The following is a 20,797-nucleotide window of genomic DNA, read 5'->3' as shown; positions in this document are numbered from 1 at the left end:
CTCCAAAATGTCACAAAATACACAGGCAACAATTCTTAAATGACTGATCATTATGTTTGTTGAATTGGTGGTGAATTCTCTACACTCCCTGAGGTACAGTTAGGAGTTCCGCAAGGATCTATCCTAAGCCCACTGTTTTTGCCTTCATATATGTTTCCTTTGGGCGAAATTATACGTAATCATCGTATTAGCTTCCACTACATGTTGACGATACACAGTTGTACATTTCAGCAAAAAAAGTTGAGATACTTCAACAATGTTGTAGTGTGCAAAGGACATTAGACAGTTGATGCTTGATAAGTCTGATAAGATGGAACGACTCTTACAAGGACCAGCTAGAAGTAAACTTTTGAATTAAGTAGCATTACTGGATGGTCTTTCTGTCTCAGCGTGTACCTTGGTGTGATTATTGACTCTTTCCGCTAAGGCTTATGTGGATAACATTACCAGGATAGTCTTTTTTCAACCTAATTGCTAAAGTAAGAAATATAATGTCGTTACAGAATGCTGAAAAGTAACAAATATAAACTTACAATTATAAGGCACAACATTACAGACACTAAACTTCTACATTTTTTTTAATTGTTTTGTCTTAGAACAATACTAGGTCCATAAAATTTTACCTATTGCATTATACACCACAAAAGCATTTTAAGAAGGTTAGGGTAAGCGATGTGAATTATTGAATTTGTATATCGGCAATGTTTAAGGGAATTTATTTTAGGTCAGTATTGCATTGGTTTCACACAGTTTAATTAAATTTTTTTTTGGAAATCACTTTCAACAATTGACATTGGCATCTTTACAGAACACAATTAGAATATAAATTTTAGTTTCAGAATCAGATAGAGTTTTATTGCCAAGTATGTTTGCACTTACACGGAATTAGTTTTGGTGACTTCCAGTTGCACAAAGCAACTTTACAGAATACAGAATTTATACATTCAGAATCCAAATTTGAATTCCATAATTGGGTCTCTACGTTTTTTGTCTGGTTACACTCAAAGTTGCCATCGGAGGGAGTTTTTCATTGCCACTGTCACCAATGGCTGCACATTAGGACTAAACTTGGAGACTTATTTATAATTTTTTTAATTTATATTTGTAATCTATTAAAATTTATAAAGCTGCTTTGAGACAATGTTTGTTCTTAAAAATGGTATACAAATTAAATTGAATCGAAGGTATTAGCTATATTTACTTTACAACATTAAGTGTTGTGTAACATAAAGTGTTGCCAGGAAACTAGAATTTTCTAAACTAAAGTTAAAGCTAAACTTTGCGTTTGCTTGACAGAACCCTCTAAACAAACTACTGGGCAGATACAACAATTTTTTAAATGCAAAAAATGAAACAGTTTAACATTTATAGAACAAATGTCCAGATACTTAGCTACAGGGCTGATGCATTTGTTGATTTTTAGCCTGTTTCCATAAGATTTGTATGTGCTTTTCGAACATCCAATTCCACCTTTAGCTTCTATTTGCGGTTATAATACCTCCGCTATTTTGGGTAGATGTTACACTAGATTTTGTAGAGATTTAGGCTTATATACACCCCCACAATTGTGGTAGTAAAGTAAGTCACTGATGTAGGTGAGATGAGGAGGCTTGAGGTGCATCCTGTTCAATGGGGTTGAGGTCAGAGCTCTATAGCAGGACATCTTCCATTCCAAACCATGTAAACTATATTTTATGGAGCTGGCTTTATTGCACAGGGGTATGTGTAAAGTGCGGGAACAGGTTTGGGTCTCCTAGTTCAAGTGAAGAACATGCTTGCTCATTAGGAATAAACTTAAAGATTAATTTATAAATCTGCTTTGGGACAATGTCCATTGTTAAAAGTGCTGTACACATAAAATAGAATGAATCGATTTGCATTATCGCTAATGAGCAAACCAGTGTAGACAATGGCAAAGAAAAGAAAAACTTCCTTAGATAAAAGAAGAAACCTTGAGAGGAACCATGCTCAAAAAGAAACAGCAAATGTCCATTCATTATACTGTAGTTTCATGATTGTTGAGCACATTCTCCAAAGTAATCATACTAATCAGAGTCAATGGTATTACTTTTTTCTAGTTGAGACATGTTCTGGAGTTAATATTTGCTTTAGGTTTGCGCTGCAACACAAATGGAGGTCTACAGTATTTCACCCCGAATGTGAAATTATTCATAGTTTTTCTGTGGATGCTAAACAGCTGCTGAGGTGGTTTTAGTTCACAAAATGTTTAACTGTAATCTGTAAAAAAGGACTAAACTAATATCACATACACACATGCAAAGTTAATTTCCCAAAAAAGTTGGTAAAATGTAAATAATAATAAAACGCATTGATTTGCAAATCTTATAAACCCATATTTTACTTATTATAGAACATAGAAACCAAGTGTTTAAACTGAGGAAATGGATTATTTGAATGAAATTAGGAGGTAATTTCAAATTCGATGGGGCAGCAAAAGTCTGGAAAAAGTTAATGGTATTAAAAGTATGAATATTTTGCAACTAATTGGATTCATTGACAGCAGGTAAGTAAGATGATTGTGTAAAAATAGTGTATTATAGTGAAGCAGAGTCTCTCAGAAGTTAAGATGGGCGGAGCTTCACCCATCTGCGAGTCTACAATTTGTGGAACAGTTTCAGAATTATGTTCACATTAAATTGTAAAACAGTGGAATATCTGATCATTTGCAGTAAATAATATCATCAGAATTTTCAAAGAATCTGGAGAAATCAATGGGAAAGGGACAAGGGCGAAAATCTATATCGGATGCCCCTCACTGCATTTAAAACCGTCATCATCCTCTAATGGAAATAACTGCATGGACTCATTCACACCGCCAGAAATCATTGTCTGTGAACACTGTGCCATGTCAGGTACAACTACAAGAACCCAAAACGTACAACCAGTTAAGTCTACATGTCTACACACCATTGAAAAGGACTGAGCACTCAATGCCTATTCATCAAAAGTACTTTCTATCACATGCATTAATTAGTGAGCTGGTTTATAGGACACAGTCGATTCACGTTTAGCCACAAAACTCCATTAAGTGCAAAGCTTACAGTGAGCTGAAGACACCAGTGAAAGAGCACCTCTTCAAATTGCATTTGATTGTTAAGAATGAGTGTGTTTTTGTCATGGTATCAGAAACTCTGATGTATCCGATTTAACATTAGCAGATGATCAGAGTTATTCTGAACTATTCGGAGGTGACTTTTGGAAACCAAATCCTCTTTGTTGAAATATCGTGCTCTGAGGTGCAGGATTAAGCAGGTGCCATCTCAAAGCTCATAGTTTTTGTCTGTCTGCCAGCCTCTGCAGTATGGGTATTTTGTACACCATGAACTTCCTGGTTGTTTACTGTTTTGGTAGAAATCTACATAGTATACATCTTTAATCATTCTGCAGGCCGGGTCAGATGCAGAAGATGCGTGTAAGTAGAGGTACAGAGCTTCCTATGTGTAGTTGCTACATTGTCCAATAATGCAGTTCATCATCTACCATAGACACATGAACTCTTCCTCCTTTTATAGGGTGCCGTGATTTTGTCTGAACTTAGCTGCTTGTGTTATTAGTCTATATATACTGTAGTGTGTTATTTAGATATAGGTAATTATATGGAATATCTGATTTGAAATGAAACTCGATCTTACTACTGATTTGACACGTAATTTAAACATAGGATTAGTAATAAATCTTTTGACAAAAATCGGACTCACAGTCTTGTCTTCAAGCGCTAGCCACGTTTACACGTGCGTTTTTTTGTCATTCCGATTAAAATTATTCCGATCGAACAATTCGGTGGGCTGTTTACATGAGACGTGATCTAATCCGATATGGTGTTTACAAGTGCCCATGCTTTTAATCGGAATGACTTTGGGACATGCACACGTTAGCCTCTGTTCCGTTTGCCGCAACACAAAGCTCCATTTTTTTCCTTCTGCACGCTGTTTTTATGCAATGCAGTGCGAATTTGTGGGAAGACTGTTGCTGGAAGGTCTGAGGAAAAAACAGGAGGTTTTTTGTGGCGGTGCATCTATACGGAGCATCTCATCATCCCTTCCTCCCCAAAAAGCAAAAGCATGTGGATGAAGGTCTGTAATAAGGACTGGTGGGAGCGGGTTGTATTGCTGGAGTTTAGTGACCTGGAATAGAAAATAAAAACGTATATTTAGTTCCTTCAGTGTATTTAATAAATGTGTTGTTTGAGTTAAAATCCAGTTTGATTTCGCTGCCGCCATTTTGCTTTTTGACGACCCCTGAGGTGATGACGTAGATGCAAAGCAATCGGTTTATAGAAAGGTTTGTCCTACCCCTCTCAAAACGATTGCAATTTCATTCGGTCTGAGCATTTTTATTCCGATTGAGGTGTTTACATGGTGCATTTTAATTCAGATTGGACTTTTAAACCAATTACAATGTAAACGCACCTTCTAAAAAATTTTAAAGATTGACCAACCCATAATTGTTGGAATTTCAACCAAATTAGATCATTCAAAGAAGGAAAACTTTAGGATTATATGAGCTGGTATTAGCAGAGATTAGCTCTGTTTACTGTATTTATCTACATTTCCACACTATCACCTCCAAAATAGTCCCCTTGCACAGCAATACAGCGCTCCCAGCATTCCTGCCACTTCTGGAATATGTCCTGGAAGTTTTATTTTTTCGAAGCGTGTCAAGCACCTTCTGTTATTCATGCTGGATCTCCTCAATGGTGTCAAAACAGCGGTCTTCATCTTTGCGCAAAGTCTGCAGGAGCCAAATCTGGCGAGTAGGGTGGGTGCGAGAGTGAGATCATGTTGTTTCCGGTGAGAAAATCACGTGGGCTATTGCAGACGCGGTAACGCACGTGGTCGAAATAGCACCAGTTGTGCAGCTCGCGATGTACTGTACACAGGACGATGTATTTATGAAGGTCGGTGCTCCTTGTGACTGTGCAAGCAGCCTTGTGCTGCCATCTGTTGGTGGGTTACAAAACTCGTTTGACTAGCAATGAGAGAGTAATATACGGCTGCCAGGAAAGCACATGATTTGGACATAATAATAATTAAGTTATACACCATTAACAAATGGCAGAAGTTATTGGAAGTGTCTTTCATAGTTTTAAATCAAGGCATGGGCGAAGCTCCTCCCTTATGTGTCTCATGTCAGGTTCCCTTCACTAATAAACACATTTTGTTGGATTCTTTTTTTTTTTTTTTTTTTTTTTTTACAATTTTGCTTGGTAACGCTTTTATACAAAAACAAGTTTCCAAGGGATTTTTTATAATGTATCACTTGTGTTTTTTGGCTAATGTAAAGCTGAAATGTTTTATATAGTAATTGAAATACTGATATACTGACACTAAAATGGCATTAAAGCTTAATAAACAAACAAACAAGAAAAAATAAATGGAGAAATTGTATAGCAATGGAATGCTCATTAATAAACTGGATGGGTTTAGGTGTTTTATGCTAATTTTCTGGGTAATCTCTCAGCTCCACCATTCCAGCTGATCTGTTGCTGAAGGTCAAGCAGGAGGGCTTTTCAGACCGTCAGGTGGGCCAGAACCTAGGCTTGTCAGAGGCAGAGGCACGGTCTCTGAGACTGAGACACAACATCCAGCCCTGGGTCAAACAGGTCTGGATATCATGCTCTAATAACCATCATCTTCTAATAATCATCATCTTTTTTTTTCGATAGCAGCACTAATAATATCGAGTGTGCTGCCTTTTAGATCGACACACTGGCTGCAGAATATCCTGCCGTCACTAATTATCTGTACTGCACCTACCATGGCCAGGTGAGACTTGCTGTAATTGTTATTATTATCATTTTTATTATTATTTATTTTGCACAAAAATAAAATATATATAATAAAAAAATTAAATAAAAAATGCAATCCATATGGTGCACATGGAGAGGCTGAAAACTTTAAAAAAGGTTATTTGAAGCCTCCACCTAAATAATAATAAATAAATAAATAAAAAATGACTAATGAAATTATGGAAAAAAAAACATTTAATTATAATAACAAATATGCTATTGTAAATAATCGCAAATTATTTACAACGTATCAAAAAACCCAAAATAAATTACTCCAAAAACAATTATTATATACTGTATACAGTGCATTAAAAAAAAAAAAAAAAAAAAAAAGGATAAAAAGAAAAAATTTTTTTTTTTACAAAGATTTATATTTGCTAGATGGGAAAAAATTTTCCATAATTTAAAACCCTCAAATCTTATAAAATATTTTCCTCTACATGTAAGGATTTTAGGACAATGAAAATCTGAAAGTTACATGACAATGAAACTGTGAATTTGTTTTAATATACGTTCTAAAATGTTCTGGAATTGTAACTTTAATTGAATATATCTTATACATAAAAACACACATTTGAAAAATATTAATCCAAATAATGTCAAGGTAGTAAACAGTCAGATATGAATCTAGCTGTTGATAATTAAACAATGTAGCTACAGTACCTTTACTGTAATAGGTTTCGTGTTGGCAGAAATCTAGAAGGTTTCTAAACTAAAGTTATAGCTGAACTATGTGTTTGTTTGTTTGGAATGTTTGTATTATAATCTACTGTACATCGGTATCTAAAAATCCTGAAAATCAGCCCCATAACTAGCTATATGTTATAATTAATGTGTTATAACTAACATATAGCTAGCTATGGGGCTGATCTAGTTGTTGATTTCTAGCCTGTTTGTATGGAATTTTTGGATATTTCATTCCACCTTCAGTTCTGATTCACTGTAATAAAAAACTCCACTCTTCTGGGAAGATGTTCTACTAGATTTTGTGGAAATTTGTGCTCATTCGTCGACAAGACTTTTAAGATACTGATGTACAGTAGGTTACGTGAGGAGATCTGGGGTGCAGTCAGAGATCACATTCATCCCAAAGGTGTTCAATACGTTTGGAGCTTCATAGCAGTAGATCTTCCACTCCAACCCATGTACACCAAATCTTTATGGAGCTGGATTTGTGCACAAGGGGCATTAGCATGCTGGAACAGGTTTGGGGTCTCTTAGTTCAAGTGAAGGCAAAATTTCATGCTCCCACACCCAAAGATGTCAAACTTGAAGGCAATTGTGTGCCTATGGAAAAGCCAAGTGTCCCAGCAATCTTGTCTTTTTCATGTTTCTAAGAGTGGATAAGTTCATGTTAAAGCAGGAATAATTCATATTCCCAATGCTAGTTAGCAACCGTCTTTCCAATTTTTTCCACAAATGCACCAATCCTGTAAAAGAGCTACTGTAGGCCTGTAATGGGTGTTTGTATATTTTATGATTAATCATAAATATAAAACTAATATTTATATACTGAATTCCTTGAGCACAACGTTTCTGAAAATTCAATCGTTTTTTGATATTTCATGGCATTTAATTGCATAAAATATGAACACCTTGTCTTTTTATTCTAACAGGAACATGACCTCGACTTCAGAGATCAGAGTGTGATGGTTTTAGGTTGTGGTCCTTATCACATCGGTGAGTAATTATTGAGTAATTATATAATTAACCCGCTTGTTTTTTATTGACTTCTTCTGCTTTATCCATCAGTGTAAAAGCACCACCAAGGTCAGAGAATGAGAAGCACTTTTTTGGGGTAATGGAGGTGGCAGCTTAGTGGTTAAGGCATTGGACTTTGGATCCCAAGGTTATGAGTTTAAATCCCACGTATGCCAAACTTATTTGTATGAATGAGATAAACAGTTTATTCTCAGAGTGTGTGTGATGCAACAATGAGTGTATGAGGTACAGTAGTTTGAGGTTAAAACATAACCATGCATACAAGGTCTTTAGTATTTCATTGCTAGATAATAAAGCACAGTTTGTGTAAAACTATATGGAATGCATATATAATAATATAAAAGTGTGCATGTAGTATTCCCTGATACCGCAAGAACATGTCCATGTTACAGCAGCGAAGACACACTACAAATATATAAAGTACAGTATATAAATACAAAGGAAAACAAAACAACAATAATAATAGTAGTGACACAAACAAACAAACTAATTGCACTGAGTTATTGCCAAGTTTACACTGTCATTATAGCAGTTTAATAATCAGTATTACCTGTGTGTATGGTGACTGGTTCACTACGAGCAGCTCTGATTATAAAGTCTAATAGAAGCAGGGAGAAAAGACCCTCGGTATCACTCCTTCAGACACTTAGGATGTAACAGGTCGAACTCTCAGCATGTTGAATTCTCAAATCTGATTGGCCAGAAATGTTTCCATAAGAAGGCAGTGCAGCTTTGAAATTTTTATATGAATAGATTTGTAATAAATCAGTTCAGTTCAATTCACTTTCATTTGGATTGTGCTTTTAACAATATACATTGTTTCGAAGCAACTTAACAGAAAAGGTATCAGTCTATATTTATATTTATGACGGATGCCTTTAACACTTACATTTATATCATTATCTGAACAGCTACGGGGTTAAGGGCCTTGCTCAAGGGCCCATGGGTGGCAGCTTGGTGTGGCTGGTTTTGAACTCACAACCTTTTGGATCAAAAGGCTAATGCCTTAATTTCAATCTATGACTTTATTCCTATCAGTTTCTATAGCAACAACTAAACATAGTTGTATTCTGTACAGTAGTTAATGATATATTTATGGATGGAGTCTCCAGTGCCAGTTTTCCATTACGTTTTTTAGGACAGATGTGAGCACTCTTTGGTTTCTCAGCATCATGACACAATGTTCTTCTGTCTTTAAGATAGAGAAAAAGGGATGAAAAGAGAGGCTAATAATAGAACGATCATTTCTAGCTGGAAAATTGGACTCTTCATTTAAAATTCCACTTAATGTGTTAATAACAGTTTTCAGATGACGTCAAAAGAACGACGTCTTCCAGCAGTATGAACAGTTCTGCTATAGAACTTCATCTGGAGACTTTTGGAAATATTTCAAGTTGGAAACTTTCAAGGAATTTATTGGGAATTTAGGGAAATCACATAGAAATTTGGGGAAATGTATATAAACTGTATCATATACAAACATAAATTAACTGAAAGTGCTCAGAACTCTGGTGACGGTTCCCTCTGGTGGCGTGGTGGTATATTTCCCCCCTGAGACCATTAAGGAAGGACGGAATTCCTGGTATGGGTGCTTCTCCGAGAAGAGCTCACATGCAGCATGCAGAGCGAGAGCAAGAGTACGCCCACCACCGTGCTTTTAATTCATTCAGTCGGTTACAGAAGTCATTGTCAAGTCAAGATTATTATATTATTTTTTGCTGCTGTTGTTGCTCTTGAGTTCATGTATTTATACTGATCAGGCATAACTTTATGGCGACCGATCAGGCATAACTTAATAACCTCCTTCCTAATATTTTGTTGGTCACCTTTTTCTGCCAAAACAGTCGTGACCCATCGAGCATTAACAGCATTAAATTCTTCAGCAGTTTAAACTACAGGAACTCGTCTGTTTTATCGGATTATTGCCCATTTTCTATTCTATTTTCGAGCATCTATTGATGCTGAAAACCTTACAGGATTTAAGACTATAAAGTTTTTGTTTATTAATAACGATGTCGCAGCTTGAAGACGATCGCTACGCCTATACTACGCGTACTTGTGACTCTTTAGCGCCGCCTCAAGCGTAAATCTGTATTTTCTTTTATATATCTGGGTAAGACTATTAAGCATACTCGCTATTTGTACTCAAGATTAACATTTAGAAACCCACAACTTCCCCTAAATGTTAATGTAATTTGCTGCACTACAGTATCTCACAAAAGTGAGTACTTCATAAGGGACAATTCTATAGAAATGAAACTTGGATATATTTTAGAGTAGTCAATGTGTGGCTTTTATAGTCCTCTGAAAATATCTCAACATACAGCCATTATTGTCAAAATAACTGGCAAAAAGTTAAGTGTACCCTAAGTGAACATGTCCAAACTGTGTCCAAAGTGTCAATATTTTGTATGAGCACCATTGTTATCCAGCACTGCCTTAATGCTCCTGGGCATGGAATTCACCAGAGCTGCACAGGTTGTTGCTGGGTTTCCCTTCCACTCTTCCATAATGACATCTCAGAGCTGCTGGATGTTAAACACATGGCGCTTCTCCACCTTCTGCTTGAGGCCCACAAGCTGCACATTGACTATTTTAAAATATATCCAAGTTTCATTTCTATAGAATTTTCCCTTGAGAAGATATAATAAATCAGTTGCTGAAATTTGAGGGGTGCACTCACTTTTGTGAAACTTTTGTAAGTCATGGGAAATGCAGCAGTATAAAAGCAATACAACACTGTGTGATGTACTGGTTTGGGTGCTAACAGCAATTCTGCCTTTCTTTTGCTTCCTCGCTAAAAAGGGTGAGCTTTTAACTGACTTCTCCTGAAGCAGAAGCTGTAACCTAATAATCTTTAAACAGATGGCTCAGGGATTGGAACACTCCCAAAGCCCTAGACTGGCTAGATCAGAGCAGGTGAAGTGTTATTTCGGTTATTAATGGTCCGGGGAACCAGGCATGAGCTACTCCGTGGTATAGAGATGGCCAATAAATTGGGCGATTTAAAAGAGGGGAAATGTTTCCACAGAAAATCTCCAACAAATTACACACTCAGAATGCTCAAGGGTTCAGTGTTGTGTATTATAAAGCACAGCATCTCAGTTTGCTACCGAAGCCACTAATAGAGCGGAGAATGAAACGAAACGCCATCATGTTAAGAGGTTTGGTGTGACTTTTGCAAGTTTGGAATGGAAAAGTTTGTCAGCATTTCTCTGGAGACCAATACATTCAACCTGTCGGACGAAACGAATAGATCCATGAAGAAATGCTTCTACATGTATTCGTTTATAATTCATTCGTGGCTTAATCTCCATCTCCTGTTCATTTTAGTGAAAGTGATTGTACTGATGAGTGGATGGTGGTCCTGTTTTCTCTACCCCCCAAACCCCCCCTACCCACGTGTGTTCCAGGTAGCAGTGTGGAGTTCGACTGGTGTGCTGTGTCCAGTATCCGCACCCTCAGACAGATGGGCAAACGCACAGTGGTGGTAAACCACAACCCGGAGACGGTCAGCACCGACTTTGACGAGTGCGACCGCCTCTATTTTGAGGAGCTCACGCTTGAGCGTGTTCTGGATATCAACCATCAGGAGGTGGGAGGCCAAAGATCACACTTGTTTTTTTTTTGTTTTTTTTCCTTTTATCTTTTATTCAGACACCTGACTTTTCCAGTTATATGTATGTTTTATTGCCCAAATTGTTACCACAGAGTTGGAAGCACACAATCGTATAGATTTCAAATTAGATTTTTTGTTGATTTCAGGAGACCCAAACCTGTTACTTCATGAACATGGACAAAGCCAGCTCCATGAAAATATGCTTTGCATAGGTTGGTGTGGATGATCTCCTCCTAGAGAGCTCTAAACTCAACCTATTGAACCTTGTTTGGATTGAATTAAGAGGTCGACTGGTTTTACTGATTAATCTGCACCGATAGTTTTTCCGGCTTCCACTCCTCTGTCATTACTAGAGCGGCCTCTAGAGGCAAATCACTGAAGTTTTTACACGCAAGACTGCATACTGCATGGAGAGCACTATATTTATATGTATTATTTATAATTTATTCAATTATAGCATATTTATTATACACATATTATAGATATACCCCATGTCCCTCCTCTGCACATGTCCAAACCATCGCAATATCACCTCCCTCACCTTGTCTTTAAAACGTCCTACATGTGCAGTCCCTCTAATAAACGCATTTCCTATTCTGTCCATCGTCGTCACTCCCAACAAAAACCTCCACATCTTCAGCTCTGCTACCTCCAGCTCCACCTCCTGTCTTTTACTCAATGCCACTGTCTCTAATCCATACAACATCTCAGGTCTCACCACCGTCCTATAAACTTTCCCTTTCACTCTCACAGATACTCTTCTATCACAAATCACTCCTGCTATCACTCTTCTCCACCCACTCCACCCTGCCTGCACTCTTTTCTTCACTTCTCTAACATCACTCTTTAGGGATGAACTTATATATGGAAGAAACTTATTGGCACCAAACTTATACACTCTTTTATACAACTTTATAACCTCTTTATTTGTAGGTGCTTTGGGACAATGTGCAATGTTTAACGCACTCTACAAATAAAAATGAATTAAACCGAATTTCAAAATGAGAGAAATAGACATCTATGGGGAATAAAAGGAAAAGAAAAAGAAAAAAAATAGACTTGAATGCAACTGCTGACAGCCAACATTTCTCCTTCAGTTTTTAATCCTGTGTTGGTGTTTTGCTTTGACCTTTTAAACCACAAGAGTCAGACTATCATTAGCCTCCCTGTTAAATCCCGATATAGCGAAATGTAATAAATAAAGGCAGCAAGGCTCTCAAAGCGAACTAATCCCCGATTAATGTCTGGGTAGCTAATAACCTGATACACTCATCTTATAAGCAATTAACTCACCAGGAGCAGCTTCGGGACATAGGGCAAAACCGGTATTATCTCGACTCTCCATCTCCATAGAGACACCAAAGCCCTGATCACGTTCAGACACGTTCATACAGAAAAAAAAAGAGAAGGAAAACTCTCCAGCTGAGATTGTCTTGATGATGAGACCCCTTGACTTTTTTCTTTTCCTGGTACAAGTGGTGATTAAGCATTTATTAATGAATTTATTTGAAACGAGAGTTTGACATCGAAATTCCCAGATGCTGCATCAGGGTGATTACTAGAAGTGGATAAGAAGGAGTGGATGAACACTGCAGGGTGGTGGTGCTGAGTGGGGCTGAGGGGTGGTTCTGGGTGGAGATATATCTAAAAAGAAACGTTTGAATAATAAAGTGGTCATGCATGCCGTTGCCATGGGAATGCATAGGGATGTTAAAGAAAGAGCGAAGGAAGGAGCAGAGATGTTGTGAGATGTGGTGAATTCCTGCATGGGACCTTATGGTCACACCATGCGATCTGTGCTACGCTTAGAATATATTATCACTGAAAGGATTAGAATGTTAAAGAAGCATGTACATTTACAAGAATAAGTAGATTACTGCCAGTTCTAGGACTATTTCTGCCAGATCTGGGACCATTACTGTCTGTTGTGAGACAAATACTATCAGTCCTGGGACCATTACTGCCAGTTCTGGGACCATTATTGCCATTCCTGGGACCATTACTGACACTTCTGGGACTTTTGTGCCGGTCTTGGGGCCATTAATGCCAATCCAGTGACAATTACTGCAAATTTAGAAAAGCCAGTCCTTGGACCATTAATGTCAGTCCTGGGACTATTCTCACTAATCCTGGGACAATTTCTGCCAGTCATTACTGACAGTCCTAGAACCATTATTGCCAATCCTTGGAGCCTTAATGCCACTCCTGGGACCATTACTGCAGGTTCATAGACCATTACTGCCAGTCCTTGGACCTTTACTCCCAGTCCTGGGATCTTCAAAGCCAGTCCTGGGACCAATAATGCCAGTCCTGTTATCATTCTACTAATCCTGGAATCATTCTTGTAACCTTGAAACCATTAATGCCAGTCCTCTGATGTTTAATGCCAGTCCTCTGACCTTTCCTGCTTGTCCTTGGACCATTAATACCAGTCCTGGGACAATTAATGGCAGTCCTTTGACCATTACTGCCATTCCTTGGACCTTTACCAGTCCTGGGATGTTTAAAGCCAGTCCATGGAACATTAATGCCAGTTTTGAGACCGTTCTGCTAGTCTTGTGACCATTACTTCTAGTGCTAGTTTTGACCATTCATTTAATTTGTTTTTTTTGTTTTAAAAGATCTCAAAGAAAATCTGCAGAACCAGATCTAGCTTCATCTTAACCATCACAGCATCGTACAGCAAAACTCCACCCCCTGCCCAAGTAGCCAACAGTCTTTATTTGCCATATATACAATAAAGCATAGTGAAATTCTTTTCTTTAAGTTTATTTAAGAGCAGGTTAACGCATGATGCAGTGCCTCTGAACGAGGCTGAGGGAGGCTTAAGGGCCTTGTTTAGGGGCCCAGCAGTGGCAGCTTAGTAGAGCTGGGGCACGAATCCCTGAGCCATCAGCACTAATGGTAGTCTGTCTGATACACATTTTGAGATTTTAACTCAGAAATAAAACTAAAACTATGACCAACAAGAAAAGGAATTTTATCTGACAGGTCCGGGTCATCCCGCGCCAGAAGTGAAACTCGGTGTGGCTGCAAATTTGCCTCAAGGCTTCACCTGCTGTGTGTTCTTAGATGCTTTTCTGCTCAACATGGTTGTACAGAGAGCTTATTGAAGGTATGCTAGCCTTGCTGTCGGTTTGGATCGTTTTCCTCTGACATATCTTCTCAACAAGGTTTCAACCCAACAGTTGTTTTTCATACTATTCTGTGTGAGTTAGAAAACACAGCATGTGTGAGTTAGAAAACACAGCATCCACTGACGTTAGATGTAGTCTGTGTGAAGTGCTGGTGATTGCAGGTCATTTGCATTGTTAATTAATGAAATAGGAGTTTTCAACACTTAATAATAGTAAAAAAAAAAAAAAAGCTATAACTCTTGATATTTTCGCCAAATCCCCAGCGCTCATCTCTGTTGGAAAACGTCTTGACCTTGTCCTTTCTCTTTTCCACAGGGCTGTACAGGCTGCATAGTCTCAGTGGGAGGGCAGATTCCCAATAACCTGGCCATGCCGCTGCACCTGAACGGTGTGAAGATTCTGGGCACGAACCCGCTGCAGATCCACCGGGCTGAGGAGAGATCTATATTCTCCAGCATATTGGATGAGCTGGGAGTGGCACAGGCGCCCTGGAGAGCCCTGAGCTCACTGGTGAGACTGTCTGAGCAATCGCATGAGCGCATTCAACACAGCAGGGAGGGGTGATGGGAAGTGCAATAGCAATGAGATTTCTTTTTTTCAAATCAAACATCTCAAAATGTCTTTATACACATGGTCAGTCTGTCTGTCTGTCTGTCTGTCTGTCTATCTATCTATCTATCTATCTATCTATCTATCTATCTATCTATCTATCTATCTATCTGTCTGTCTGTCTGTCTGTCTGTCTGTCTGTCTGTCTGTCTGTCTGTCTGTCTGTCTGTCTGTCATTCTACTTAATTATCTATCTATCTATCTATCTATCTATCTATCTATCTATCTATCTATCTATCTATCTATCTATCTATCTATCTATCTATCTATCTATCTATCTATCTATCTATCTATCTATCTATCTATCTATCTATCTATCTATCTATCTATCTATCTATCTATCCAATTGTCAAAAGTTGTAATATCTTGTGTTTGTAATGGAGTGTGAAAAAATCTGATGATGGCAAATTTCAGCGTGACATATTGCAGCCACAGCTGTTTCTTTATAGTAAAATAGTTTATCCCTGTTAAGCAAACAAAAAATCCTGTTACACACACCCAAACTCGTTTTAACACTCGCCCATCTCCGGAGCACAACACGCACAACATCCTTCCGATCCTTCCGAGGTGTTCTGAGTGCTCTCGGGCCTCAGACTCTCAAAGTGCTAAAACGTGTTGTGTTTCGTAGAAGCAGACGTCAGGTCCATTAGCCACGGAAGCTCTTTTGGGTGGAGACGATGCCGTAGTAAGGGACAGAGAAATGGCAGGGCTGCATTTTAATAGACTCTTAGAGACATGCCGGTTCACTCGGTGCGCTGCTCGTTAGGGGAATCCGCAACATCTCTTTTTTTTAAGCGCCTTCTTGACCTCAGGATGGTTTACTAGGAGTGTGTCGGGGTTGGCTGTCATTGATTGGCTTGTTTGGCAAAGATAATAATTTCAATTGAGTGTCATAGAAGAGCTGCAACAAGGAATTAAAAATACACCCGAAAAGTTTATTGACATTCTTTTTTTTTTCCCAAAATAAATTTCCATTTGATTGTACCAAACGTTTATTTTTTTGACCAATTAATACATTTTCATCCCTTAAAGTGCACCTACGATATGAAAACACACTTATCTACTTGCGTGTTTCAGGAAGATGCTTTCACATTCGCTAATGAAGTGGGTTACCCCTGCCTCCTTAGACCCTCGTATGTATTAAGGTAAGTACAATATTTGATAATTAGTTATAGGAATAAATGACAATGGGATTTATGCACACCATCATATGTTCAGACTGGAATCGGGGATTACAATTTCTCAAACTTTCTTACACCCAGTCTGACTCCCAGTTTGTTGTATTGTCTGTCATTTTATTTAATCTCATCTATCATTCTGTCTTTCATTTATTAACCCCGTTTCTCTTTACCCACTTAATCTCTCAGTTCATCAAATACCGTTCGTCCCGAGTTACGATGGTTCGACACGTTGACAATAGCGATACGACAAAATTGTACAAATCTTTTACGTTTGCCGTGGCAGGCAAACGCAACAGCCTATACACGGTACGATACGTCGAAGCGCTGACTGGCTCCGCCCTCCACTCACAAACATACGTAGATGTTCCGAATATATTTGCTGTAAATGTTTATACATCGCGGATGTGCTCTGTTCTGCAAAATGATGTACTGTGATTTAAATAATTTACAATTTACACTACCGCAATGTATAATCTTTACAGTAAATATATTCACGACATATATGTTCATGTAGATGTCACGATATTTTTAAGCGATGGGGTCATCGGAACACGTTTCCATTGTAAGTCGGGGACTACCTGTATCAGTTCCAACATTTCTCCAGGAGAATTTAATTCAATTCAATTCATTTTTATTTGTAGAGCGCTTTTAACAATGGACATTAAACTTCAGATCCATCCTCATAGTTCTTGAGTTGCTCAGTAACTTCTTAATGGCAAGTAGAACCATCCTCAGCACAGAGTGACCTCCAAAAATATATATAAAAAATTATATACGTATATACACTATATTGCCAAAAGTATTGGGTCACCTGACCTTTCCTGTTATATGTGGTACTTTTCCAAACTGTTACCACAAAGCCGGAGGCACTCAATTGTACAGGACGTCTTTATATGCGCTATAATAAAAATTTCAATGTAACTTCGAAACTAAACATAACCAGTCGATATTATTTGAACTTTCCTAAATAGACAGAACTAATTTGGGGATGTGTGAGTCAGAATTCTTGCCAATTTGGTACGGGATCAAATACTTATTTCACTCGATTACATACAAATTCATTTCTAAGCTTTTTTAAAAAATTATTCTTTTTGGATTTTTAACCCTATTGTGTCTCCCTCTGTTAGAATAAGTTCTGCAAAATAAAGTTTTTTGTTGAAATGCCTTAGTTATTTTGTGGAAAAGGTGTTCTGGTAGCATGGTATAGACAGGACAAAAACTCCTTCAACTGTTGAGCAGTGAAGATGACATTATTTCAGAAATGTTCAATTGTTTATGCATTGTTCTCTAATTTTGATCTCCAGTGTATATTTATTTATATATATAGATAGATAGATAGATAGATAGATAGATAGATAGATAGATAGATAGATAGATAGATAGATAGATAGATAGATAGATAGATAGATAGATTGAGAATTTCCAGAAAATTTGTGATGCTCTGTGCTTTCTCATTGACGTACTCTTGTTGATGTTTTTTGTCACCCCTCCTAAAGGAGACCTGCACTATTAGCATCATCGTTCGGTCAACCCAGGAACCAGACACTTGAATAACCCATAATGCCCCAGATGTACCTCAGGCTGTAGCACAAAGGGACCTCGTCAGGTGTTTTTTTCCCACCAGCTCAGCCACTTCACTAGTAGACACGTTGTATGAAGGCTATGTGGGGCTTGTGTAGGTGGGCAGCTTTGGAACAAAAAAATGAAAGAAAGAAACAACTGCTGGTTGTTGTGAATAATTTAGTAATATTCCATGAAAATATGCCCTTTATTTGGCCCTTTAACAGCAATGTTTGTGCATTGTTGCAGAGGATTTTGCTCAGACATTACATTACGAGGAAACCAGCGTTGTCATAGCAACAGTTATCTGACAAACTTAAAGTTACCGACGAGCAACTCGCGATTTCAAACAAAAGGCTCTGGTAAAAAAGAGCTTTTTATTAGTCACATATACTTTGGAGCAATGTAAAATTATTTCTTGACATATTCTAGTAATGTAAAAAGGGAGGTCAGCCATGATACAGCACAGAGGGCACAGAGGGTTAAGGGCCTTGCTCAAGGGCCCACAAGTGGCAGTTTGCCGATACTAGGGCTTAAACCATTATAAAGTATCTACTGTATTTTATCTTCTATTTGTTTGTCTGTATCTTTTTTAGATGCTCTGTATAGCATATTGGTAAACCTTTATTGTTCAAATGTGCTTTTTATATTTTATATATTTTTTATTTATATTTGCTTGACTGTTCAAGATCCTTTGTGTAATTTAGTTTCACTCCATTTTCCCCCATATTGTTTGTTAATTATCTTTAGGTCATTACTAGACTCAAATTCCCACCAGACATCAGAGCCTTCAAACTTAGCTGCCTTGCTCAATTCTCGTTTGCATGGGTCACCTGAACTTCTGTTTTTTGAGAGGGTTTGGTCTGTTTTTGATTTGTCTGCTGTAGTATAGATCAAGTCAAGTTTATTTCTATAGCGCTTTTCACAACGGACAATGTCTCAAAGCAGCTTTACGGAAATGAAGTTAAGGTGAATGGTGTGTATTTTTCCCTGATGAGCTGTAATGGCGACTGTGGCAAGGAAAAACTCCCTTAGATGTTATGAGAAGCAAACCTTGAGAGGAACCAGACTCAAAATCTTGCATCTGTTTAACATTCTTTACAATTATTAATTTTATAATTATCTACACAAAGGTCATATTTTAATAGTATACATTCTTTCATTTGATTAGTTTAAATCTATGATTATAATATGTATGAATAATAATTATACAGAAAAACACATACTGAAGGTGTTTGTGAAGGCGTTTGACTCCTGGATTCAACATGAAAATGTTGGCTGATGAATGAAGCCTAAAAGTCTTTTTTATTCTGTTTTTTTTTTTTTTTTTTTTTTTATTGGATACGAAAAGAGAAATTTGTTTAATCCTATTTCAGGCAGAAAGAGCTGGAACGCTTTGGCTGATGATTCTCATTTCTCACGTTACCAAAAACCTTGGCTGAAATTTGTAACTGGTTGAAAACTCGACAAATGTTTTTTTTATTTATTTATTTATTTATTTATTTATTTATTTATTTATTTATTTATTTATTTATTTTTTTATTTTATTTTTTTTTGAGCTCTAAATTTTCCTTACTGTTTGGTTTATTTCCCAATGCTCGCCATCCTTATTAGCATTTCTTTCCTACTCCCCTAAAATATCCCCAAGGGCTAATTTAAATCCAACAGATGCGTCTGCTTTAAAGAAGTTATTGAAGGTGTTTTTCTTCCATTTATTTGTTTTTTTCCTTCTCGGCATCAGCGGTTCTGCGATGAACGTGGCCTATGGCGAGGAGGAGATGAAGCGATTCTTGGAGGAGGCGACCCAGGTGTCTCAGGTGAGTCCTGTTTCACGTCCGTCAGCCAAAAGCAAGTCTTAAGGCAATGCGCTTTAATCTACAGATGCCATGAAAAATCATAAACCAAATTTAACAGTGATATAATTATAATGAAATGCATCCAGTATAATGTCGGCTTCAGTGGGAAGTAAGTGCATATGCTGAGGGTAATGTGGATTAGGGCAAGTCCCACATGAGAGTCAAAAACCAGAAAGACCAGTCTCGGGGGCTTAATGATACAAAAATGCGTTAACTTTGACTTTGCAATGAAACAAAACTTAACACTGAACAGGCGTACACAGTAAGGAAGTAAACCAATGACAGATCAGGAATGACAGGTGTGAAGCTTTTTGTCAGCCAAAACTTATATTGGAGGTCTCCTGCCTCCTTCTCTCCATTATTCAGAATAAAAAAAGCACTTGAAACAAATAGAATTTCTTACTTTTTTTACTTATAAAAATCATGTTACCAGTACTGTTATATATTTATTTAAATTTATTAAAATTAATATTATTTAAATTAAATATTTATTGAACGTTAACTAAGGTCAACACTATAGAAAAAGAAAAAAAGTGGATTTTTTTTACGTAATACATACTGCAAATAATTTAAATTGATGAAATATGTTGAAAATAGCAATAATGATCAGGCTGCCTGGGTAAACACACACACTCTCACATTCAATTAAGTTGAGTTTTCTCATTTCTGGCTTGGAGGCATTTATCATGCGTTTGACCCTTTTCTGTTTCTCGAACTTTTTCGCACATGTCTGTCTCTCGATTTGTTGTATTGTCTGTCATTGTCTAATCTAATTCACTTTTTCCCTTTCAGTCATTCTGTCTTTTACTTTATTAACCTCTTTTTTCTCCCTCCTGTCTTGTTCTCACAATTCTTTATCAAGTATCAGTTCCAACATCCCTCCAGGAAGAATACAATTCAATTCATTTTAATTTGTAAAGCACCGCTTCATCCAGATAAAGAAGTTTCTAATGTATAAGTTAAAGTAAGTGACTGTACATTTGTTACCTTTCAGGAACTCGAGCTGCGTCAAAACGCATTGGGAACGTGCCTGAGTGTTCACACTCTGAAATAATGTGTGAAATCAGTCAAAAATTGGACGCTGGCCGTCACCGGTGGGTGACGTCAAGACCAGGAGTATAAAACGCATATGAGTGAGGGCAGTGGCAGCTTCTGTTGTTCAGAAAGCGATCTGTGTGTTTGTGTTGTCTGTCAAACTGTTTGTCAATAAAGACTGCCGAGGCAGAGTGCCGTGTCTGCTCCTAGGGGTTCGCAGCTGGGCCTTGCAGAGGGTTTCTCTAACCTCACCTGCTCGGTCTAGCGCT

At 37.6% G+C, this 20,797-nt stretch overlaps 1 protein-coding gene across 1 annotated transcript in view; it reads left to right on the top strand.

Annotated features, from left to right (window-relative positions):
- cps1 (carbamoyl-phosphate synthase 1, mitochondrial) overlaps positions 1 to 20,797 on the top strand; it is an 85,166-nt gene that overhangs the window by 32,678 nt on the left and 31,691 nt on the right. The window contains exons 22-28 of the mRNA XM_083536259.1: positions 5,482 to 5,623; positions 5,721 to 5,786; positions 7,426 to 7,489; positions 10,945 to 11,126; positions 14,603 to 14,797; positions 15,974 to 16,041; positions 19,379 to 19,454. Coding sequence (XP_083392385.1) covers positions 5,482 to 5,623; positions 5,721 to 5,786; positions 7,426 to 7,489; positions 10,945 to 11,126; positions 14,603 to 14,797; positions 15,974 to 16,041; positions 19,379 to 19,454 — 793 coding nt within the window. The remainder of the gene's footprint in view (positions 1 to 5,481; positions 5,624 to 5,720; positions 5,787 to 7,425; positions 7,490 to 10,944; positions 11,127 to 14,602; positions 14,798 to 15,973; positions 16,042 to 19,378; positions 19,455 to 20,797) is intronic.

Source organism: Silurus aristotelis (assembly GCF_946808225.1).
Source record: "Silurus aristotelis genome assembly, chromosome: 3".
Classification (NCBI taxonomy): Eukaryota; Metazoa; Chordata; class Actinopteri; order Siluriformes; family Siluridae; genus Silurus; species Silurus aristotelis.
The sequence above is the reverse complement of the archived record's forward strand: the minus strand, read 5'-3'. Positions and strand labels throughout refer to the sequence as shown.